This window comes from Camellia sinensis, chromosome 5, assembly GCF_055761805.1.
Source record: "Camellia sinensis isolate YWXY chromosome 5, ASM5576180v1, whole genome shotgun sequence".
Classification (NCBI taxonomy): Eukaryota; Viridiplantae; Streptophyta; class Magnoliopsida; order Ericales; family Theaceae; genus Camellia; species Camellia sinensis.
This window is the reverse complement of record NC_138965.1, coordinates 209,027,439-209,053,690: the sequence shown is the minus strand read 5'-3', so window position 1 is coordinate 209,053,690 and position 26,252 is coordinate 209,027,439. Positions and strand designations below refer to the sequence as shown.

At 35.7% G+C, this 26,252-nt stretch overlaps 1 protein-coding gene across 5 annotated transcripts; it reads right to left on the bottom strand.

Moving 5' to 3' along the window:
• Nucleotides 1-2,194: 2,194 nt before the first annotated feature.
• Nucleotides 2,195-17,224, bottom strand: LOC114320282 (serine/arginine-rich splicing factor RSZ21). 5 transcript variants are annotated; one of them, XM_082871371.1, is made up of 8 exons: nt 17,069-17,219; nt 16,756-16,853; nt 13,514-13,602; nt 4,604-4,640; nt 3,717-3,930; nt 3,451-3,525; nt 2,732-2,822; nt 2,195-2,496 (listed from the first exon to the last, which is right to left on the bottom strand). In XM_082871371.1, exons 3-7 carry the CDS (start codon nt 13,571-13,573, stop codon nt 2,756-2,758), a joined length of 453 nt encoding a protein of 150 aa, XP_082727497.1. In that variant the 5' UTR covers nt 13,574-13,602; nt 16,756-16,853; nt 17,069-17,219; the 3' UTR covers nt 2,195-2,496; nt 2,732-2,755. The 5 variants fall into 5 exon arrangements, with proteins under 5 accessions (XP_082727497.1, XP_082727496.1, XP_028123223.1 ...); XM_082871370.1 differs by having other exon boundaries at nt 2,742-2,822; XM_028267422.2 differs by lacking the exon at nt 4,604-4,640 and having other exon boundaries at nt 17,069-17,224.
• Nucleotides 17,225-26,252: the final 9,028 nt, after the last annotated feature.

Below are 26,252 nucleotides of genomic sequence, written 5' to 3'. Positions count from 1 at the left end.
ATTTAAAAAAATATTACAATCACTGCATGTCTCATCCAAAGTAAGAAAGTTTGAAACTTTAGAATATTACAATCATTGCATGCCTTATGCACATACTACAATTACAACATGCCTCATCCACATAAAGTATTACAATCTGTGGTTCTTAAAATATAAAAAAAATTCAAACCACCAAAACCATGAATAGAGCAATAGTAGAGATTGTATATCTCTGTATTATTACATCTATATCTGTTTTTGAAAATAAAAACCAACAAGCATATATCATATTTTCTATTTATTATTTTTAGAGATAGATTTAAAAACAAAAAAATATAGATGAATAATACGTTTATTTTTTCAATTCAAAAAAAGATATTCAAGTTAAAAAAAAATTTTCAACAGAATATTTAAACTCTTTTTTAATTGAAAACACAAACAGAATATTTAAACAAACTGAAAACACAAAGTCTTATAAATTACTAGGGGTGCTCACGGTTTGGCAGTTCGGTTGCAGCCAAACGAATCTCAAATCCGCCATCCGTCCGCCAGATTGGCGAATTGGAGAAAATCAATTCACAACCGTACGCTCGTCATCACGCATCCGTCCAAAATGCGGCGAATCGGTTCGGTTCGATCGGTTTTGGCAGATCGGTATATCTGCTGCTCACCCTTAGCTAAAATGGATAGGCAGTTCATAGCAGTTCCTTTGCATGATACAAAGCTGACAGACAGGGCAGTTTATAGCAGTTATTCTTGCAGAAAGTCAAGACAAAGGCTGCTAGAATTAAGGGACTAGTCCAAGACAGTTCCAGGCAATTTCTAGCAGTTACAATCTGTAGCAACTTTGTTGGTGTGAATTTGCCCTAGTAGTTGGGGGTGTCAACTGCTCATAACTGATTTGTAAAATGCCTATGAATGTTAAGGCATAGTGTGATTTAGACAGATCATGTTATCTGTACGAATACTCATGTATCCTTGTATTATTTGGTAATAATAAAGGTTTGGAACGGTTCTTGTAATCTACTTGTGTATGCTTGCTTGCTTACAAAACTTATAGTGGGTAATTCGTGCATGCTTGGCTGAGACTAAGTGCTGCAACTTAGTGCCATTACAGGTTGGAAATTGAAAACGAAAATTGACCCTGTAACAAACTAAAATCAAATGAAAGAAAACTAGGTGAATGATAGGATTTCAAGATGAATTTAATAAAAATTTACTTTTTACTAGCCGACCAACAAAATTGACAAAAATCATTAGAGTATGTCATATCAAATTAAATTTTTCATTAAATTTAGAAAAATGTTTGGTAGCTCAAAATTTTGTGATTCAAATAGCTCAAATCTGTCAAAACGATATCGTTTTACACTCATTTACACTCAAAACGACATCGTTTTGAGTGATTTAAGCCATTTGAGCCACGAAATTTTGAGCTACCTAACATTGTTGTTAAATTTAATGAAGCGTTAGAGATGCCCTAACACATGCAAAACTAGCATATTGCTACTACTGAATCCATGAACCCCACTATTGAAAGAAATGACATGGGATAAAAAGCGAAAAGAAAGTGAATAGAAAAGGAAGAAGGTAGAAAAGGAAAATTATAGAAAAGAAACATCTAACTAATTTTATTTGTTTGGATTAGGGAAATGAGAATAACATTAATAGGTATTAATAAATAAATAAAATGTTAATTATCTATTTGATTACACAGAAAAAGGGTAACTTCCAAGTCCCTTTCATCTTTCTTTCCCCTTGACAACAAAACCCTAGTCTTGTTGGAGATGCTACTTTGCATGGATTCAAAGCAGAGGCACAGTGGTGTAGCAGGTAGCAATTACTTTCATTTCCTTGAGCAGCTATTGCATCATTCTCTTTGGGGAAATCCCCACAAATGGTAAGATTACGATTCACTCTCACAGCTTGCCACACACTAATCAATATGACCAATGAACAGCATCATCTTATTCAACCAACAGGCATAAAAGTACTCTCGCAGCTTGACACACACTAATCGATATGACCAATGAACAGCATCTTCTTATTCAACCAACAGGCATAAAAGTAAAGATCACATTCAAACCAATTATGCACTAGGATCTAGAAGTGATGAGTAAATGATGTGTGTGTAGGCAGAGGTGGAAAACCATTTGCACTAAGCAGCAAGTAGCAAAATGTTGCTGATTTAGCCTAAAATCGATCTCAAAACACAAAATTCAGAATCTCTTGGAAACATCTACTTCAAGTATATAAGTTCAGAAGTCTGACACTAACATATAGTAGACAGTAATAATATTGTGTTAAAATACGAAAGAGACATCCGACATGTCATATAGTAGACAGAAATAATATTGTGTTAAAATATGAAAGAGACATCCGACTGTCACGACATGAACTCAAATAACGCTACTGTTGTTTGCTAACCTATCCTCCTATCAGGACTACAGTATTAGTACAGAACTCATCTTTTGTTGTCCACCTGCATGTTGCTTCACTTCTTCCCCCAGCCTTTAATCTCTGCCAAAATACCTAATGATGTAAGCTTGAAGGTACTTCAAGATATTGAAAAACTAGTGAAAACAAATTGGGACAGATAATAGAGTAAATGAAACAAACATGGTATTTTTTGACAAGTGACTCCAAAGCAATATATGACCTATGACCTATGACCAATAAACCAACCACGTGATTTCCCTATTTATTTTCACTTTTTCAGGTTTTGAGTTGTTTACTTCTTTCCTTGTGTGGCTACCTTCACATACCCATTAGCATAAGGTTAATCACGATAAGAACGGCGATATGGAGGTGACCTGCTGTAGTTACGGCCTCGACCAGGTGACATGCTGCATGTGGGAGAACCATTATTATTGTTTGTACAATAAAAAACAAAAAGTGTAGGAAGAAGAGAGAGGGACATACATACAATGTACATGTGCGCACCCACACATACTAGAAAATGTATGTCTTAGAAATTTCCATTCATAGGATGATTACCTAAGAAGTACTGACACTTCTAAGAAGGTGCCATACCTATTTCGGACACTAACACTTGCCATACACTTCCCGACATGTGTCAGGCAGACGTCTATACCAGTTCTATTTTTTTCAAAAAAATTAGCCTAGACACACTTACACACATTTAGGGGGACACATGTCCATTGCTTAGACAAGTGAAACGCATCACATGTTTGAACAACATAACTTAAGCTCCAATGATACAAGATAAATAATGTAGATTTATACATTAATCCCTCTTCCTTTAAACTTCAAAAATTACTGTTATGTTTTTTTACCTCTCATTATCTATGAAATATTCATATATATGGCATACAATAAATATATAAATCCAAATATTTTGTACGTCCCTATGTGTCAAGCCCTACATTTTTTACCCCAAAAAAAAATTTGTCACAATATCTGTATTGTGTTTGTGTCGTGACACGTGTTTGTGCTTTTTAGACAATTACATACCCATTGGCATAAGGGGAATGACGGGGTGTTATGCTGCGACGCCGTGGAGATCTTCTCCCACGAGGGCTATAACTCCTGCCACAAAATGGAAACTTCATTAAGATGTTGAATATAACAAGCAAACTCGTAAAGAATCAAAAAGGAAACAAGTGCTCAGTAATTTTGCAGTTCCAATCAGAAAAGGCTATTTTGTTTTTGACAATACAATATATCGCATGCAATTCTTGACCTAAAACAAAACAGAACAAGACAAACATGAAACATACCTATGCCCATAACTTGGACTTCCGCGACGTCGAGGACTGGGGCTACGACGACGCCCACTCCCTAAGCCTCGTGAACCAATGCGCAAGCGACATTCTCGTGCAAAATGACCAGGTTCACCACACTCGTAACACTTCAAGTCATCACCACCACCACGCCTGCCACCACTGCCTCCTTTAGAATTATGCGAAAGCTCCACGCGCCAGCCATTCTTCCCTGTTAAATCAAATCACGCATAAATGAAAACCTCAAATATTCACAATGCAGAATAGAAGCAACCATCAGTCTTCAGATTTATAAATGATACAAAACATTATCATCTAGCAAGGTTCTAAACACAACCTGAACAACCCAATAAACACAATGCAGACCATATAAAATCAATTGACAATTTGACACTACAGCCATAACGAAATCTTAATGTCAAAAACGAGGGGGCGAGGATAACAAAAACACGGACTGACAAACAAGCCAGGTAAGAGTATGGCATTTACAGATTCCAAGCATCTGAAATAGCTAACCGCTAATTCTTGCATAAGATGTATACTTGAGAATGAAACAAGACTACCCATGCGGAAATGAGAACTAAAAAGAAGACATTACTAAAAAAATTGAGAAAATAAATAACATAGTGACTCTGGGAAGTTCTGTCCACCTTTCATCGCACATGGAAACATGGAAATGCTTCAGACAATAAATCCATATAAGACAATGTTGAGACACATGACTTTTGTTTACCCAGGACCAATAAATGGAATATCCTTGGGCCATCTTTATAACAAGTCTAGACAGATAGGCAAAAAGAGGGGGGAAATGATGGTTTCCCAAAGGTGTAGAACACAATATACACAAAGCATGAATGAATTGCCAAGAGAGTTCAATGAGATACCTTGAAGCATGACATTTGTTGAAGTCTGAAGATATGGCTTCAACCAATGAAACCAAAAAGGAAAATAATAAGTTAAAATTATGGGAAGATGTGGACCAGTTTAAGCATTAGCAAACTATGAAATTAGAGAGAAACTTCAATATAATGATAAGATATGTTAGATTCAAAATATGAAAACACCTAATGTAAAATTTTGGCAACAATTCCACGGGCAAGAGTCAAAATATTTTCCACATCAAATATAAGGGAAAGATATTCATTGTGGTAGAAAGATATTCATTGTTTTGTGGTAAGTGACAATCAATCCACCAACAACATGCTCAACTCATCTCAACCAGCTTCCCAAAGAAAATCTCAAACAACCAGACTGGGAGTCTACCATGAGACAAATATAGACGAGCAGCATCTTTGGATTTATCAGAACACTAGAGATTTATATCATGTAATACTAAACAAAGAACAAAAAATCTTGAGGATTGTTCTTCCATCCTTTTTCAAAGTTCAAACAAGCAACAAAAACTGCTTTCTGATAAATTCATCCAGTATAATTCGTGTCACATGTGTAAATTAGGTTAAAAATGCATCAGAGAGGGAGGGGAGAGAGGCAAAAACAGCAATAAGCAATATAATCCACTTTCACTAGTGTGAAACAGGAATTTGGCTTTCCACCTTTCTTGCCCACGTGTGATGGGAATGACTGAGTATCAGGTTTAAGGAAGGGGCAAGACAAATAGACTTGTGGAGTCCCCTGATGGATTATCACGGGGGAGTTTCAGAGTTACGTATAGAGCAGAAACTTATCATTATTAAGGTTGATAGTGAATCCAGAGGAAGTCTAGTGGAAGTCATTGAGAGGAATCGTTTCAAAAGTTATTCTCTCAAGATCGATTTGGGGGGAGTTTTTTGGGCATTGCAAGGTTTGCGACAGGTTTGGAGAAGGCGCAAGGATCGATCCTTTTTTAGAAAGTATAGTAGCAGTTCAGCTGTATTTTGTCTTCAGAAGTACAGTAACAAGAGAGGTGTTTTTGTCGAGTTATCTAAATGGGCGGCTGGGGTTCGAAGAAGTAACATTGTTATTCCGGCAGGGGTTGATGGTCAAGGGTGGCTGGCAGTGGCCAAGATGTTTGAAAGCATTATTCGAGGAAGTTCCAGGGTTCTAGAAGAGGGGGAAAGACAGCATCGAAGTGACCATGATTTAGTTAGGACTTGTGTGGATATGTCAGTTCAGCAAAAAACAGGGGCAAAAAGAGGAGCTTCGTATGCTGCTGTTCTTAGCTCTAAAGTAGATCTCTTGGGAGGCAGTAACTCTGTTTTGGAGATGCGCAAGGTGGTGGTTTGTACCAGAAATGAATTCTTCGATGAATGGGCATAGATTGAGAAGGAGCTATGTTGGTCTTTTAAAACTAATATTTCTCTGAGGCCTTTTCACTTAAACAAAGCTCTGTTTGTTGCAAAAAGCATTGACGAGGCGGATTATTATGATAGTCAGGGAATGTGTTTCTTTGGTAAGAGCATGGCAGTAAGTTTGGAAAGGTGGTCGGCTGAAAAACATAGCAGGGCTAATGTGATTGCTTCAAATGGAGGATGGGTCTCAGTCTGTGATCTGCCTTTTAGTCTCTAGAATAACAAGGTTTTTGAATGGATTGGGATGAAGTGTGGAGGTCTGTTGGAGGTGGATAAAAGAACTATGACTTTCGGAAATCTTTTTGAGGCAAGATTGAAAGTCAAAGGTCTTCGTAATGGGTTCTTACCGACAACTATTGATGTTCAATTGGATGGAAGTTCTGCTGTTGTTCGATTAAATGCGTTAACAAAGTCTTCTGGTAGACGTGAGATTCATCGGCAATGGTGGTGCCGACCAGATTTGGGCGACTTCAGTATCGGCGAGGGGGGAGGTGAGGGGTCTCAAGCGACAGCCAAGACACATGGCCGAAAGGAGGTGAGAAGTCAGACTGGTGACCTGAACGAGGTGGAAGGTGGCAATGGTGGTAGAGGAAGAGACGAAAGGGGCAGGCCGTTACATTGTTTGATTAAAGATGGGCCTGGCCACACTGTGGGCTCAGCCCATGTTTTGGTTAATACAAATAACCAAATAAATACTGGGGTACAGGATCAGTTTGTGCCAAATGATGGGCACAGTCTGAAGGACTGTGGCCCAGATCTTCATGAGAGCCCAAATGAGTTTTGTTTCTTTAAGTACAAAGGCCCCCAAGTATTTTGGAAGATCTTAGGGCCTGTGCTTCCAACCCAATGGAGGTTTCGGGGTTAGGTTTGGGTGGGCAGGACAAATCGATCCATTTGGTCTCACGGGTTATAGATACTAAGTCTATCGGTGTCGAAAAGCCTAGACATTTTCAGAGATTGAGGGAAAGAGCAAATCTCTCTCTTTCGTCGCATCAGATATAGGGGTTGTTTGGGATGACCTAAATAAGTGCATTTTTTGTCTTTTTACGAAAAGATGTGCAGAAAAGTAGAGAGATGATGTGATGGAAAAAAGATAAAAAGTGTGTAATTATTTATGATAGCCAAACTTGGCTATAGTCGAGTGCACTCAGCCTAGGCAGTCCATCTTTCGTGATGACCTCAGCACAGAGGAGGCACATCTAGGGTTGTCCGATATTGTAGATAGATCCTGTAAGAATTTTCTGAGATTAAATGTGACGGACGAGAACTTGGTGGAGATTAGTTTGGCTTCGGAAAAACTGGTTCAGGACTTGGAAGAGGGTCGGTTCGAATTACATGAGGTATTGCAAGCTTTAGATGAATACGGATCATCTGAGAGCTCTGATTCACACTTTGAAGGGGAAAGTATAGCGGATAAGCCTTGGGACCAGGATTGGAATCTCAATAATCTTTTCAATGCTGATGGTACTACAGATGGTGAGGATTTCGAGAAGGTTTCCGAATCTCCAAATCATGTCAGTCCTTCATTTAACCAAGTCTTAGCATTTTCATTTGCACTGAAGGGGGTACAAGCCATTCCAGGTTTTTCTAATTCTGGGGAAGGGGCTAAGGAAGGGGATTCTTTGTTTCATTCATCTAGGTCGATTTGTCCTATTCTTCAGATCTCCTCAGGTGATGCTCAAGCACAAGGGGTTACCTCTGTTACCTCAACGGACATGGTGAATGGGTCTATTGTTGTGTCTAAGTCCTTACAAGCTAATGGTATTCAAGACCATGTGAATGACAATCATAGAGGGATCTTAGGTAATCATGTTGACAAAAGGGGTCAGGTTTTTAGTAATGGGGATGAAGAAACAGAGAGTTGGTTGAAGGAATTAAGTAAATATGAGAGTTGTCCAATTGGGGCCAAGGAGGTGCCTCATTTTATGCAGTTACTTCAAGTTATGGGCTTGTCATTAGTTAAAATAGAGGGGAATTCCAGATCTTTTAGTAAAGATAGTAGGTTCATTAGGGAGAAGGTTGGTAGAAAGGTAGGTGAGAGCAGCAAAAAAGAGGCAAGGGAACTTAGGAATTTAGTAAGTTCGGTTAATTATGAGAGGCATCGGGAGGTATTTACGGATGAATATGTTTCCCAATGAAGATCCAGTTGGAATGTGAGGGGGTTGAGCGCTCGGAGAAAGGGGGGTGTTATTAAGGATTTTCTCAAGCGTCATCAACCAGACATAGTTATTTTTCAGGCATCTAAAGTAGAAGTATGTGATAGGAGGTTCATGAAGAGTCCTTGGGAAGTTAGACATAGGAGTTGGGTTTGTTTGCCTTCAGCAGGTAGAGCGAGGGCCATTTTGGTGCTGTGGGATGAAAGAGTTGTTTCTCATTGTGAAACTTTAGAGGGGGAATTCTCACTATCAGTTAAGTTTAGAAATTTTGACAATACAGAGTGGTGGTTAACAGGGGTTTATGGTCCTAACAGACCGTCTAGGAGAAAGGATTTGTGGGAGGAGTTATATGGGTTATCTGGGCTATGTTCCCCTAATTGGTGCTTAGAGGGAGATTTTAATGTGGTTAGGAAAAGCTCAGAAAAACTCAATGGGATCAGAACTACTAGGGGCATGAGGGACTTTGATTTGTTTATCGCAGATTGTGAGTTGGTGGATCCTCCTTTGAGCAACACTAGATTTACTTGGTCTAATTCGCAAGAAAATTTGGTGTGCTGTAGGCTGGATAGATTTTTATACTCCTTAGGGTTGGAAGGTTTTTTTCCCAATTTAAGGCAGGAATCACTACCGAGATTAACGTCAGATCATTGTCCTATTATGACAGAAAGTTGCCCTTTAAAATAGGGCCCGATGCCTTTTAGATTCGAAAATATGTGGTTGGAACATTCATCTTTTCACAGAAAATTTGAGGAATGGTGGACCAATGCTATTTGTTATGGATGGGAGGGTTTTAAGTTTATGAAAAAGTTGAAGATGGTCAAGGAGAATGTGAAGTGTTGGAATAAGGAGGTTTTGGGGAATTTAGAGCTTTCAAAGAAAGAGGTGATGAGCAGAATCGAAAAGTTAGATGTATTGGAGATGCAGGGGGGTTTTTGCTGAGTCCTTTAGGAGGGAGCGTTCTTCGTTGAGATTGAAATTGGAAGAGTTGGTTCTTAGGAAGCAAATCTCTTGGTCTCAAAAAGCGAAGGTTAAATGGTTGAAGGAAGGGGATGTGAACTCCAGATTTTTCACAGGATCGCAGATGGGAAAAGAAAGAAGAAGTTCATTAAGAGATTAGAAGTAAGCCTAGGGATAGTAGTGGAACAGGAGAATCAGATTGTCAATGGAATTTATGATTTTTATTCTAAACTTTATTCGAAGGAGTAGATGAATAGACCAGGGATTGAAGGACTTGAATGGAGACCTATTGATCAAGCAGTTGCAACTTGGCTTGAAAGGCCATTTGATGAAACGGAAATTCGGGAGACAATTTTCGAGTGTGAGAGAGAGACAAAGCTCCAGGTCCAAATGGTTTTTCCATGGCTATCTTTCAGGACTGTTGGGAGGTGGTGAAAAAGGATTTGTTGGGAGTTTTTTCGAAATTTCATGAGTCGGGGGTTGTTAATTTGAGCTCAAATGCCACATTCATTTGTTTGATTCCTAAGAAAGTGAATGCGGTAAGAATTGGAGATTTTAGACCCACCAATTTGGTCACATCACTTTATAATATTTTGGGGAAGGTTTTATCAAAAAGACTAAGAATCTCCTTGGGGAGACTGTGTCGATGGCGCAGGGGGCTTTTCTGAAAGGTAGGCAACTCCTAGATGTAGCCTTAGTGGCAAATGAAATCGTGGAGGAATATAGAAGTTTAGGAAAGAAGGGTATTATCTTTAAGGTGGATTTCGAGAAGGCATATAATCACGTGGATTGACAATTTTTGGATTTGGTAATAGACAAGAAGGGTTATGATGAGCGGTGGAGATCTTGGATTAGGGGATGTTTGTCGATATGTAATATGTCTGTTTTAGTTAATGGTAAACCAGGAGAGTGTTTCAGGGCTTCGCGAGGATTACGACAAGGGGACCCACTATCCCCTCTTGTTTTTATTTTGGTGACAGATGTATTGGGCAGGATGGTTGATAGAGCTAGAGAAGTAGGTTTTTTTACGGGATTGGAGGTAGAAGGGGATAGAGTTTGTGTCACGTATTTACAGTATGTGGATGACACAATTTTTTTCTCAACAAGAGATGAAAGTCAGATAGTTAATCTTTATTCGATTTTGAGATTGTTTGGGGTCATCTCTGGCCTTAAGGTTAATTTGGAGAAAAGTAGTATGGTGGGCATTAATATACAGCAAGACCTGCTTTAGAATAGGGCGACTCTTTTAGAATGTGGTATAGAGGCACTTCCATTTAAGTATTTAGGTCTTCCTTTGGGGGGTAATCCTAGAAGTGAAGCTTTTTGGAATCCAGTGGTGGAGAAGATTGGTAAAAGGTTGGAAGGGTAGAGTAAGGCTTTATTATCACGCGGAGATAGATAAACTTTGGTTAAGTCGGTTTTGAGTAGTATTCCTATTTATTTCTTATCTTTGTTCAAGATACCGGTTAAGGTGGCAAAGGCATTATAAAAGTTGATGAGGGACTTTCTTTGGGAGGCCAAGTATAAGAGGAAGAAGGATCACCTGGTGAGTTGGGATTTAGTTTCGTTACCTAAGGAAAATGGGGGTTTGGTTATTGGTAACATTTTGGCTAGGAACATGGCCCTTCTTGGCAAATGGTTGTGGAGGTTTCCACTTGAGTGTGATTCACTATGGCAATTGGTTATTAGAAGCAAGTATGGGACTCAAAACAATGGTAGGGATTCACGGGTGGTCCTGAGGGGCACTTGTCACACTCCTTGGAAATCAATTTCACAGATATAATCATGTTGGTCTTGTTATCTTTCTGTAAGGGTGGGAAATGGGGAAACTTGTTCGCTTTTGGAAGGATGTGTGGATGGGCCAATCTTCTTTTGCTTCTGATTTCCCACATCTCTATAGAGTGGCTCGATCTCATAACTCTTCTATGGCTTGTTCACTTTTGGCTCCAATTTCATGGAACTTTGATTTTTCTAGAAATCTTAATGATAGGGAAGCTTCACAGTTGGTATCCTTGTTGTCCAGAATTGAGAATTTTTCTGACTCCTCTTTTGGAAGACAAGAGGGTTTAGGCTCTCCATTCATCTGGAATATTTCCGTGTAAGTCTTTTTTTTATAAACTCATCGATTCTCCTCATGTTTCTCAATTTCCTTTTTCCAAAAGAATTTAGAAGGCTTGTGTTCCTCTTAAGGTGAAGGTGTTTATGTGGGCCTTGGTTCATGGAGACATTTTGACAAATGATACATTGCAGAAACGGAGACCTAATCGATATTTAAATCCTCAGTGGTGCATTATGTGTTGTAAGAATGGAAAATATGTGGATCATTTATTTTTGCATTGTCCAATAGCTTTGTTTCTATGACATAAGTTATTTCTGTTGGGGAATGTTATGTGGGTAGCTCCGCAAAGGAGTGTGCATATGCTCGAAGTTGACCTTCGCGTTCTTGGAGGATCGAAGAGAGCCAAATTGCTTTGGTCTTGTGCGGTCTAGTGTTTTTTAAGGCGAAAAGCGAACCGAGGTGACAAGGTCACCTAACGCCTAAGCGCGAGGCGACGAGGCGAGGGCTTCATCGAAGCGAGGCAACCAGAAATGATATTTTTTTTAAATAAATGGTATAGACAAAAATACAAATATTTTCAAGAACCATCATGCAGTTATCATTCTAAATACTAAATATCCATAAATTGAATTAAAATAAACAAATTAATTGAATTAAAATAATTAATTGAATAATCATGAAATTAAAACAACCAGGAAATTAATTGAATTAAAATAAACAAATTAATTGAATTAATTAATTGAATTAAATAAATTAATTGAATAAACAGGAAATTAAAATAACTAGGAAATTAATTGAATTAAAATAAACAAATTAATTGAATTAAACAAATTTGAATAACCAGGAAATTAATTAAATTAATTGAAATTTTAACACAGAAGAAAAAAAATAATTGAATTAATTGAAAAAAAATTAATTTTAAAATAATTGATTTAACTTTAAAAATTAATTTTTGCGAATTAAAAATTAATTTTAAAAAAAATTGATTCGAACAAAGAAGAAAATTAACCAGGAAAAATTGAATTAAGGCCTCGTTTGGGAACCCTCCTTTTTAGCCAAAAAGTCAAAAAGTTACTAAATTAGCCAAAAAGCCAACAGTCCATACCAAAAAGTCAAAGATTCTCTATTCTCTCTACTTTTTGCACATCTTTTCGTAAAAAGCCAAAATGTCATCCCAAACATACTAGTTTTTTTTAGCTCATATTTTAGCCAAATAGCCAAAAAGTTACTAAATTAGCATGTTCCCAAACGAGGCCTAATTAAAAAAATTAATTGGTTCGACAATGTTCTTCTTCAAGTCGAAGTCGAACAAAGAAGAACAGCAGGTGAAGTTGAATAAAGAAGAACAGTGAACAAAGGAGAAAGGAAGAAGAAGAAGAAGAAGAAGAAGAAGAAGAAGAAGAAAGAAAGAAAGAAGAAGGTAGAAGAAGCAACTCACCTCGGAACGACGTCCGAAGAAGGAAGAAGCAGACCCAGAAGATTCGACTTTGGCAGAAGAAGACCAGAAGAAGACCAGATGATTCGATTCGACTTCGGCAGACGATCGACGAACCAAGTCGATCTAGGGTTTGGCTTCTTATTTAGTAATTAACTTTGTCGATCAAGGGCCCAGATCATTTTAACGAAGTCGATCAAGGGCCCAGATGACTCGAACTTAAATCAGGCAAAAATACGATGACGCGTCGCTTCTTTACGCTTCACGCTTCATCGCCTAAGCCTCGCTTCAGGCGCTTCTCCATCGCCTCACCATTTCGCCTCGCCTCAGCACACATGAAGCGCTGAAGCCTCGCCTCGCTTAGCGCTTAGGCGGGCGCTCTGAAAACACTGGTGCAGTCTGTGCAACCTTTTGGGTTCTATGCTTGAAAAGAAACACAAGGGTGTTTGAAGATAAATCTCGAGGGTTAGATTGTTTGTGGGATTGTGTTTGCCAAGTAACTTCTTTTTGGGCTTCGGGGAATCCTCTTTTTAAGGGGGTCCCCCTTGTTTTATTAGCTAGAGATTGGCTGGCAGTGTGTGGTATGTAGATTTTTGCATTTGTGTTTTCTTGTTTAGGCCTTTGTTTTGTGTTTTTTCCCTTTTCTTTGTAAGAGGATGCCTCATCCTCATTTACTTTCCTTTTTGATTTATCAATAAAGTTCTTTGTTGTTGATCAAAAAAAACAAAAAAACTAGTGTGAAACAGCTTCAAAAGACTCATCTAACACAAAGTAGTACTTAAATGGAAGACTAACTTCAAAATATAGCTAGCAACAGTTAATATGTTGCAATTCGTTACAACAGGATGATATATAAGAATAAAAACATTCAAATAAAAGTAACCACAAATTATATTCACCATCCAATGCACGAATTGCATCGAGAGCGTCCCTACGATCATCAAACTCAACAAAGGCATAACCAGGTGGTCTCCTTGCAACCCAAACACTGCATAAATTTCATTTATATGTGAGAAAAGAGCAGCAACCATAAATTCAAAACAGAACAAAACAAGAAGAAAAAAATTGCAGAAGTAAACTTCAAAAGTCAAATCCAACCACGGGAGCCATAAAACTCCAAGAACATAACCCCCGGCACCCGCAGTAGAGAGAGAGAGAGAGAGAGAGAGAGAGAGAGAGAGAGAGAGAGTCCTAACATGAGTTGCAAAACTGACGAGTCATCTATCGGTGAACCAACTATGCTAAACTGACAAGTCCCCTAGCCCACGGCCAGCACTGTACTTGAAGTGCATCTCAAGGTGTCCTCCCATTAAAAGTGTCATTTTATGTTAGTTTCTAAGTAAATATTATAGCATTGATCTCTTTAATAGATTCCTTATATTTTCATTACTAGGTTGCAAATAAAATTGACTAAATCACAAACAAAAACAACTACAATGAAGTGTCCATCAAAGGTGCCACTAAATATCAGACAGTGTGAAACCCTGATAAAGTAATATGACATTTGGACTTCTTCAATCAGGAGACTGAAATGCTAGAACTATATACCACTATGATATTTAACAGTTCATGGAAGAAGCACGGACACTTTTAAAAAGAGTAACGTGTCGTGTCTAACACCAACACGACACTCAATGGGCACTTTCCAACACTTAAAACACATGAAATACATTACAAGTATAAATAAAATATTTGGAATGGAATCCAATGACAAACACATAAATAATGTAAATTTATATCTATTCTCCTCCTTACCAAACCAAATCAAGTCTTAAGCCCCATCAAATGAGATCGGCTACATGAATCCTTCTTCTCCACTCGACTCTATCCAATGCAATTTCGTTAATCAAATTAAGGAGGTTCATATCTCTATTTACTACATTAGCCCACGTCAATCTAAGACTGCTCTTTAGGGATGACAATTTGAACACTACCCGACGGAGACCCACCCCCCCTCCCCCCGACCCCGATTAGAACGGTTTTTTTGCAAAAAATATCTCCAACGGGCCGAGGATAGTGATAAGTTCTCCCGCCCCGTCCCTATCCCCGTCCCCAACCCCGTTTCTGCCCCAAACTGAAATTACTACTATACCCCTCTATATAATGTTGGTTGTGCATGCTACTTTGCAAAAATTCACAAGTAATTTTTTTTTTGGAAGCAAAAAATAGGTGTTGTTTGGATTTTTTTTTTTTTTTTTTTTGTGGTGTGAGTATTGTTTTGTATCTTATTTGTCATGTTGTTGTTGTTTGGAAGTTTATGTTTGGACATTGCTGGATTATGCTTTTATATATATTATTTTTATTTGCCTCAAAAATTAAAAAAATAAAATGAAAAATGCAAAATTCAAAATTCAAAAAAAAAGGATCGGGGATTTTTCGGGATCAGGAAAACCCTATCCCCGTTAGGCAGGGGGCGGGGGCGGGGACGGGGGCAAGGGCGGAAGGGGTGATGGGTTCCCCGTCAAGGATCGGGGGCAGGGGCAGGGGCAAGGACAGGGAATTTTATACCTTCGGGAATCACGGACGGGGAGTGTAATCCCCGGCCCGTTGCCATTCCTACTACCCTTTTCCCTAACACTTCTATATGCCGTCATTGAATCGCATCTATTCATTACTGCCTCTGTTGGTCTCCATTGTATATGAGCAAACCATCTCAATCTATTCTCTCTCAACTTATCTTCTATCAGTACTACTTCTACCCATTCTCGAATATACTCATTCTTAACTCTATCTTTTCTACTCTTGCCACACATCCACCTTAGTATCCTTATCTCAGTAACACTCATCTTATCTACATATTGTTTCTTAGTTGCCCAACATTTCGACCCATACAATATCGCTGGTCTAATAACCATTCTATAGAACTCTCCTTTTAGTCTAGTGAACTCGTTTATTGCACTGTATCCCAAACACACTCCGCCATTTAAGCCACATCACCTTAATTCTATGGACCACATCCGCTCCAATCTCCCCAGCTGTTGTGATAATCGATCCTAAATAACAAAAATGTTCACTTTTAGGTAGTTCTTCGCTCTCAATCTTCACTTATCCTCTGCTTCCATTGTTACTGTTACTAAAATTACACTCCATGTACTCTGTCTTAATTCTGCTTATCCTAAATTTTTTAGATTCAAGCGCTTCTCTTCAAGTCTCCAACTTAGTGTTAACTCATTTTCTAGTCTCATCCACTAACACTTTATCATCTACAAAAAGCACATACCATGGCACATTATCCTGAATTTTTCTCATCAACTCATCCATAACTAAAGTAAAAAGATAAGAACTTATATATGACATATAATAAATATATAAAATTATGTTTTTTGCATTTGTCTCCTGTGTCCATACTTCTTAGGTGCTCATCACATTTAGAAGCAAAGTATCCCAACTTTCAAATGTTAGACAGTGTAGGGGGGAACAAAAGAAGAGTTAGATCGACAGAGAATTTGTAAGGGCCGATACAACCTTAGGTTTCAATCCAAATTAATCTATTGGTTTGTAATTGTACAAAGGTTAGTGATACCCTTAACAACATTGGCTGATCATAACCAACAAAGAATAGCAACACTGGTTTTAACATTTTGTAAAAGTTAAAAGTAACAATTTTCTTTGATTTTTGGGAAAATAAAATATGCTAAATATAACATATCCATAAAAAGTGGCATTACATATCAATAAATTTGTGAAACTTGGATTGTTTAAGGAAAAAGGAAAAGGGAAATGAAAACTGAAACAAACCCCCTTAAACCCCAAACCCTAATCACTAATCACTAAACCCTAAACCTTAAATTTATATTTCACTCACTTTCCAATTTGCTAAATATAAGCAATATTTATATCCACAAAAAGAAACAAGTCAACAAATTTGTGAAACTTGGATTTGTTTAGGAAAAGGAAAAGGGAAGTGAAATCTGAAATAAACCCTAAACCCTAAATTTATATTTCATTCACTTTCTCTCTTTCTCCTTCCCCTTTCTTTTTCCTTCCACAAATATTTTTTCAAATCCAAGATCCAAACAGAGTCTTAGCTTGTCCTAATCAGATAGTTAGACCCAAGTCACACAACTCACAAACCAGTAAAAACAAAATGTTCACGTAGCGTATTCAATCATATCATAACACAAACATTCGATGAAATTACCTTCTGAGAACACCGTAGATCCGGAATTCGTCTTCGATTTCCCCTTCTGTAACTCGCGGGTCCAAGTTCCCAACGTAAACTCGAGACATTGTCGTTACCTAATCATCATACAACAAAAACACCCCAACAAGGTTCAATTTTTTTTTCTCAAGAAAATCAAAATTTAAAAAAAACAAAAAAAAAAATCCCAGCAAGATTTTCCATGGAAAATAACGCAACCTCGGGAAATCCACTATACACTGATACTAACAATCAACAAAAACCATGTTTTTGTACAAGAAGGAGAGTGAAATGTGATGATTTGATTTCATACCTTCGATAAATTTCTAGGGTTTGAGGCTTGATCAAAACTGAGAGCACTCACACTGTGTTTGGAGGCTTCCAAAGGGTTGGGTTTTAGGTTTTACTGTCCACTATGTTTGGAACCATAACAGAAAAGAAAAGGAAGGAATGATTATTAAGTTATAAGAAAAAAGAAAAAAGAAAAGAGAATAAATGGTTGTGATTTTTCTCTTTTTTGTTTGGATAATGTGGAAATAAAAGAAAATAAATGATTTTAATTTTTTTCATTTTTTTTTAGTTAGATTTCATTAAGAGAAAAAAAAAGAAATTATTTTATGTTATATTACTAAAATAACTTTTTTATATTTTTAATCATCTTATTTCTTTTATTTTTATAGGGACAAAATAGGTATTATAAAAATAGTGATTTTTTTTTTCTCATAATCTCTCTACTTTTGGGAAGATTAAAAATGAGACTTATAAGAGAAATAAGTTTCTCTCCATTTGTTCCTATTTCTCTCCACTTAGGTTATCCAAACAAGTAAGAGAAATACATATCTCTCCATTTCTTTTTTTTTCTCTCCAAATCACTCAATCCAAACATAGTGACAGTTCGGTGGTCTTTTTGGTTTTTTAATATTTTGGGACAAATACAAAAAAAAATAATAATAATAATAATAAATAAATAAATAAATAAATAATTGAGACTTATAATAAAATATATTTTATTTTTTTAATTTAGTTAATTAAAATTTTAATATTTTAATTTGCTTTTAATCTCAAATATTCATCTATTTTTATTAAGTAAAATCGACAAAAAAAAAATATTTTAGTTATCAAAGTCAATGTAGGTATATATAAAATATTTAAAATATCAATTTTCATTGAATTTAATGACTAAAATAAAATTTTTCTATTGATTTCACTTAACAAAAATAAGCAAATAGTTTATATTGAAAAAAAAGAAAAACCAAGGATTTAAATTAACAAAATTATCTGATCAAAAAAATTGACAAAATTAAAAATTCAGCATTTAGTTTGTTAAAATTGTCAAACCCTAGAGATTTTTTTTGTAATTTTTCCTTTTTTTTTAAATTACAAATACACTTAAAGGTTTGCTTAAAAAATAGATTGTCCCATATAATTTAAAAAACTACAAATATTCCTTGTCAAATTTTTATTTAACATAATTAACTGGAAGAAAATGAAATTCTTAATTATTCTCATATACAATGATAAAATTATCTGAATTATTAACTAAAATAAATTTTTAACAGTATTAAAAACTATTAATTGACTTGATATTTTATTAATAAAATTGTCCTTTTTTATGAAATTATAAATTTTAAGGAACGGGATGTAATTTTTAAAACCACAATTAGTAAATTGTATTTTGAACAAACCTCAGATAATGTATTTGTAATTTAAGTATATATAAAATATTTAAAATATCAATTTTTATTGAGTTTAATGACTAAAATACTATTTTCTGTTGATTTTACTTAACAAAAAAAAGCAAATAATTTATTCTGAAAACAAATAAAAAATTTAGGGATTTAAATTGACAAAATTATCTGATCAAAAAAACTTGGCAAAATTAAAATTTCATTATTTAATTCGTTAAAATTGTCAAACCCTAGAGATTTTTTTTTTGTAATTTTTCTTTTTTTTTAAATTACAAATACACTTAGGGTGTGTTTGATTAGAGGGATAAAGGGGGACTATTTACTATACGAATTATAATCTATTGGAAGCATCAAATTCGACGTTTGTTTTTTTTTAGTCCGCCGGACATAGAGTCCGGCCGAACTCCTTATCCTCCATATGAGGGATTACACTATCCAGAGGGGGGTGTAAGACAATTTTCATGGGATTATTTACTGTTGGGATTAAGTGATGAAATGACCGTTTTGACATTCTATTATTTAATTATGTATTATATTTAGTAAAATTTAATAAAATTTAAATGTCTCAATTTAAAAATAAAATAATTTTATTTAACTTTTTATTGATTATTATTTATTTAATTTTTGAAAATAATTTTTTATAAATATTTTATTGATGTTTTATTTTAAAATTTTGTTTATATTTTATTTAATTTCATTATTTAAATTTTAATAGATGTTTTATTTAATTTTATTATTTAATTATTATTATTTTTTAAATAAATTTATTTAAAATTTTAATTAAAAATAACATATATTTTTATTGATAATTTATTTATTTATTTATTTAAAAAAATAAATTTATTTAATTGTGTAAAAAATAAAATAAAATAAAATAATTTTTTATTTAATCTAGCTAAAAATAATTAAAATATTAAATATATGTTTAATATTGCTATTTTTTTTTTTTTTTTGGTAAGTAAGTCATAAAATAAAAACAAAAAACTAACACAAGAATACAAAGGGCGTGCCCCAGGCCCTACCCAGAACTATACAAAAGGAAAAAAAAAAAAAAAAAAAACGGACAGCAACCATGCATATCCAAACAAGAAAAGGAAACAGGCATGTAAACAAAAAATCAAAAACAAATGTCCAACATGAACCGGACAACAAACAACTGCCCAACAACTAAACAAGCAGAGAGACTAATAATCAGCGAGAAAATGTTCATGGGCCCCATTGAAAATGTGGACCATGAACATCCATCACAGCAAAATTGGTAAAACAAGACATAATCTTTGCACACCCCGCAAAGGTAGGTATAAAAACAAGAAGGATTACACAATTTTATAAACAAAATACACATAAATAAAAATTTCTTCACTCCATCGGCGCTACAAGCAGCCCTCGACACTATGACAATAGCAACCGAAACTGTGCGATTGTAAGACTCCAGAACCAAACAAGAAACTACTGTACACGGCCTCCCAATCGCAGTGAGCCAATTGCAGCAGCCAAGTCGAAACAGCAGCCATTCAACCAAAATATTAAGCTTTCCAATACTAGTCTGTTCCAGCAGGATATTCCAACATGTAGTGCAAGCATTAGCAAACCTTGTCCAGAAATAAAAGAAAGATGAGCATAGCCTGTACATTATGTAGCTAACCATAGTGACATCCAGCACATTGCTACAACACACATTATATGAGCTCACAACACTCAACCCACTTGTTAGAACCTTACAACACTCGAAAACACTAAACTGCTGCTGCTCCAGGTACCTGCATATAAAAGAGATAACAATATACCAATATATGTTAGAACTCCTAAATATGGCTGGTGAAGTATAGGTGTGGTAATATATTGCCCTCACAAGACTCTCAACCCACAGGTATAGGATCTTCGCATTGAACATTGCATGATCTCTTTCCATGAATCTGCAAAATGAGCAAACTAATAAGAGAAAACACTCAATATATGCTACCATCACTCAACCCACATTTACGGAATTCCCAACTCTCATTCCAGGGGCTGCAGTTGTCATGATAGTATAGGGAAACCTCCACGTGCTCAAGAACCAACTGTCACTAGAATGCTTTGTCAGATTAGTAATAGACATCATTCGAAATCTAACCATATCCACGATGCATTTTATAACAACTTCTTCTGGAGTCAACTCCTTACTAAATATTCTATTGTTTCTAGCAAGCCACAAATGGTACACAGTGCAAGTAAAAGCAAGCCTAGAAATAGTTACTCTATGAGTTTTACCACCAGCAGATCTTAACACGTGATCTATAATCTCAGGCCAAGGATTATTAGGCCAATCCACATTGAGCCTACCTTTAATACACTCCCAAACTCTACAAGAGAAGGGGCACTCAAAAAACAAATGAGCATGGTTCTCAATAGGATCATGACAGAAAACACAATCAGTGGGATGGTCTGTACCAAACATCTGTAGTCCGTCCCCAATGTTCAATCTACCTAAGATCGCCATCCAAGTCACAAAGCTAGCCTTCGGAATGTTATAAGGCCCCCATAATAACCTAGCCCAACCAATTTTAGGGAAGGATTTTCTCAGAAAATTCCAAGTTGAATTAATAGAGAATTTGCCATCAGGGGAAGGAGCCCATATAATTTGGCATTACCCGAGGTAGGGATGACATTTGATGGAGTATGATCAATCAGTTCCTTCACCTCCCAAGATGTGACACAAGGCCAATTCCAAGAATTGTTATGGATAATGTTACTAACCTTAGCATCCATGCCAAGTGTAGTGTCATAAACAATTCTATTGCCAAATTTAACCCACAAAGACCTAGAGGATGCCAATTATCAAACCAAAGAAAAGCACTCATGCCATTCCCTATTTTGAATTTAATCAAAGGGAAGATAATGGGTCTAAGAGATAGTAGTTTCATCCAGACCCAAGAAGGGTCACTAGACATCTTGATCCTCCTAAAAATTTTACCTTTCAATAAATAAGACTTGACCCATTGGCACCACATTGACTGCTCGCCACCCGAGAAGAGGAACCAGACATGCTTAGCAATAGCACCCTTATTCCAAACTTCAAGAGACTTAAACCCCAACCCTCCCTCAGATTTAGGAGAGCAGACCTTCTCCCAAGAGACTTTAGCACCATGCTTCCTAAGTTCACAACCAGACCAAAAGAAGGATCTAAACAGGCTCTCAATAGCAGTGACAACTATTATCCTAGATAGGCAACCCAAGAGGGGGGTGAATTGGGTTATTAAAAATTTCACAATATTAAAATTAACACAATATTCAGAATTCTAATAAATAAAAAAAACAGAATAATAATTATCAATATAAAAGTAAGAGAGATAGGGAAAGAAAATCAAACACTGCGATTTGTAGTGGTTCGGCACGCCAGGCCTACGTCCACTCCTCAAGGAACCTCCTTGAGAATTTCTTTACTATTAATTGAATAAATACACCACCAAGCTTGTGGATTTGGCACAGGACTTACTCTTATCTATTGAGCCTCACTCAACAATAAATGCCTACCCTTACAAAATCTCTCACAAAAATAAAGAATAAGAATAAGTGGTGCTTAAACCCTCTTTTACAATAATTCTCTCACAAAGAGTAGATATGAAAGTGTAAGAACAAATGCTAGACTTAGATCTGAAAGTGAAAGAGCATAATACAATATACTCAGAATTTTGGAGCTCACAGAAAATTTTCTCTTCAAGTTCTTGATTTTTCTCCACGCACAACACTTCTATTTATACACAAAAATATACCCGTTAGACGCTCCTTGCTGACGTCATGGCTTACATAAGCATGCTCCTTGCTGACATCATGGATGACATTAGTTTGGAAGAGAATCACGTGTAAGAAAATTTGCACTCTTGCAAATTTGAACATCTTTAGGTATTAGTCAAAAGTGTACAAAAAAGAAAAAGAAAAATTAATTTGAATTGTATCTTGTATGACTTTCCACATGCTAATAATTAATGTTTTCATATGCTAATATTCAATGTTTCTACACACTGATATATATGATACAATTAATGTTGTGTAAAAAAAATATAATTGCTCCATAATGTATACTATTTGTATTATATGCATTATATATATAAAGTTATATATATAATGTTCTAATCAAATATTTGCATACATAGAAAAATTTCTTTAAATAATATTTATGATGGATCTGAAAATATATGTCATCTTTAAAATATTGTATATGTTGTAGAGATTTTAAACTAAATATATCCTACTACTCCATATTAATTTTGTCAAAACAAGACAACCCATCAATATCAAATTTGTCAAAATAATACAACCAATCAATCATTTTTGTCAAAATAATATAATTAATCAATTTTTAATTTGGTCAAAAAGTGAATAGTGATCAGCCTAAATTTTTAAAAAGTGAATAGTAAAGTTTTCAAAAATATTTTTATTTAACTAATATTTAACAAATATATATATTTTAAAAAGATAATATTTTGTGTCAAATAAATATGTACATTAAAAAAAAAATCCAAATTGTTATAAATAATATTTTAGACATCATCAAAATTAAATAATATGATTAACAATAACCTTCTTAGGCAAGATAAACAAAGAAGACCAATAAACTTGCATGGAGAAAATAATCGATTTAATCAATTGAGCTCTACCAGCATAAGAGAGATATCTATTAGTCCAGCTTTTAATTCTCTTAGCCTCCGTTTGGGAAGTGGGTTGGCTTTTTGGCTTTTTGGATTTTTTGGCTATTTGAGCCTGGGCTCAAAAGCTTGGTTTGAGAAGGGCTTTTTGGCTTTTTGACTTTTTTTGTGAGAGAAAAATGTAATGATTATGGGTTAGATGTGATGCTTTGTCTGTTGTGACTCAAATAGCCTATTCTGTCTTTTGTGGCTCAAAGAGCCAAAAGAGCCCAAATGAGCTATTCCCAAACGACACCTAGTAATCCTCTCCACCAGCTGGTCACAATCCTTAGATTTGAGCTTAGTTGAAATAAGAAAGACACCCAAGTATCTAACAGGAAAGAATCCCTCATTAAATTTGACAACGTTCATAAGCTAATCACGCAACTTTTTCTCACACCCCGAGAAGAAGATATGACTTTTATTAGGGCTAGGGGATAAACCAGAAAGACTTTGGAATTCATCTAGCCCATCCTTAATAGCCTTAACAGTAAATACATCCCCTTTACAAAAAATCATCAAATCATCCGGAAAACAAAGATTGACAATCCTAGTCTTACCACACCTCCAATGGCAGCGGAAATCAGGGTGAGTAGACTTTTCAGCCAGAATTTTAGCCAGAATCTCCATAACCAGGACAAACAGATAAGGAGACATCGGATCACCTTATCTCAAGCCCCTGGCCCCCTTAAAGTACCCATGCAAACTCCCATTTATACAAACAGAAAAAGATGGGCTCGTCATACAAGCCTTAACCCAGCAGATAATATTAGATGGGAAACCTATAGCTTTCAGAACATCAATAACAAAGTCCCATCTAACATTATCATAAGCCTTTATAATGTCCACTTTCATTGTGCATCTAGGAGATTGAGACTTTTTGTGGTAGCCTCTCATAAGTTCTTGAGACACGAAAATATTATCAGAAATTCTCCCATCTAACATTATCATAAGCCTTCATAATGATTTTAGATATACATTTATACAACGTATTGCAGCAAGATATAGGTCTAAAATCACCAACTTTTTTTAGCATTTGAAACTTTAGGAATAAGGGCTATAGTTGTACTGTTGAGCTCTTGAAAGAGCTCACCAGAACGAAAAAAGGATTTAATAGCTTCCACAACCTCTTTCCCAACCACCTCCCAAGATGTTTTGAAAAAGCCGGCAGAATAACCATCCGGACTAGGAGCTTTGTTAGCCTTCAAAGACTTAAAAGCTTCAATAATCTCCTTATCAGAGACATCCATAGAGAGCATATCAAATTGGTCAACAGATACCTTTTTAGTGACAAGATTTGAGATTCTATCATAGCCATTATAGTTATCAGAAAAAGGTTTCCCAAAAAGGTCGGTGAAGGAATCAACAAAGTTGCATAGATGCCCTCACTCTTAGTAATCCTATCCCTATTATTCAACACGACACTGCTAATCCTATTTTTGTTCACATTGCCTTTGATGGCTCTAAAGAAGAAGCTAGAATTTCTATCCCCAAGCCCAAGCCATTGGACTCTAGACTTTTGATGAACCAGTTTTTCCTCAACACTACAGAGATCCACATATTTAGCGCAAGCCGCCCTCTCCTCATTTTAAAGGACACTGTTCAGAGGGTCTTTTTCAAGCCTAATCTGAGAGGAGAGAAGAAGCTCTTTAGCATGAACCACTATAGTAGAAATTTCGTTGTACTCCTTTTTGTTAGAAAATGGGTTTAAGAGTTTTAAGTTTCTGACAAACCCTGAACATAGGAGAACCCTTGACATATTTTCTCCAGACCTCGTTAACAATGGGTATGAAGTCAGCATGATTAGCCCAAAAATCAAAGAATTTAAAGGGTTTCCTAAGATTGGGACCTTTAGGATCAATGGTAACAAAAGCTGGAGAATGGTCAGAAATCCCAGTAGGCAAGAACATAGCAGAAGCGTTGGGATAACAATTAAGCCAATTTTCATTGACAAGGACTCTATCAATTTTAGATGTAATGAATTGATCCCCACCTCTCTTGTTAGACCAGGTAAACTGACACCCTTTGAAGGACAAATCTTCCAAATCAGCATCCAAAATTGTGTTATTGAAAACCTCTTTGTTACTATTCCAGCCGCCATTTCCCCCCAATTTTTCATGAGAGAATCTGACAGCATTGAAATCACCAAGACATATTAATGGAAAACTGCCATAAGATTTAGAGATAGAGCACATGACATAAAAAAAGGCAGTCTCATAACATGATCATTTTCAGCATATACAAAAATAGCATAGAAGCTAGTGTCCCCCTCAAGAATAATCACCCGACAAAAAACAAATTGAGTAGATTTACTAATACTAACAATATTGCAAAATTGAGGATCCCAACAAACCCATATTCTAGCAGTTGGATCTGAATTTGAGTTAGACAAAAGGTTCCAATTTTTAAAGCTTTTCCCAAAAATATTAGCTTCATTATCATGTTTAACCTTAGTCTCCAAAGGACTCATAATCTGTATATTCTCTTTATGCACAAAATCAAAAACCTCTCTATGCTTAAATGGGTCATTGAACCCTCTAACATTCCAAGAAGCAATTTTAATAGACATGAGATATGTCAAAAAACTCAAAAACAGATCCCAAAATAAAACATTTACCTTTTCTTTTTCTTTTGGCTTCCATTCCTGCCAGAAGATTTGTTCTTTGAAGAGCTTCCAGAGCTGTGTGGGCTAACCATCCTCTTCCCTATCAATTCGGGTAGAATTTTCTCCCCCTCAGCCTTTGCTTCTACTTCCTTTCTGATATCTCTAGCAGCAGGATGTAACAATTCCGCAATAGAGTTTAATATTGCTATTACTTAGTAAACAATTGAAAAATAGTAAAATGGTCTTTTACTCATTTATCTTATCTAATCCATCTAACCAAACATTGAATTCACTAAAAATTGTCATTTACAGACATCTAATCCTATGAGAAAACAAACACGAGATACATATCAAATTCAACCAAATAGTCCAGAGGATTCACAATCCTAGGATTCAAGTCCAATGGATTCTAATCCCTCTTATCAAGTCCGTCCAATCAAACACAGGTTTGCTTAAAAAATAGATTGGCCCATATGATTTAGAAAATTATAAATATTTATTGTCAAATTTTTTATTTAATATAATTAATTGAAAAAATTT

What these genes read in the sequence shown, in the direction of transcription:
- LOC114320282 (XM_028267422.2), bottom strand. Translation starts at nt 16,844, where the DNA reads ATGTCTCGAGTTTACGTTGGGAACTTGGACCCGCGAGTTACAGAAGGG. An exon ending in TGCAATTCGTGCATTGGATG is followed by an intron (nt 3,931 to 13,513) that starts GTGAATATAATT and finishes TTGATTTAACAG; the next exon opens with GGAAGAATGGCTGGCGCGTG. An exon ending in AGTCCAAGTTATGGGCATAG is followed by an intron (nt 3,526 to 3,716) that starts GTATGTTTCATG and finishes ATTTTGTGGCAG; the next exon opens with GAGTTATAGCCCTCGTGGGA.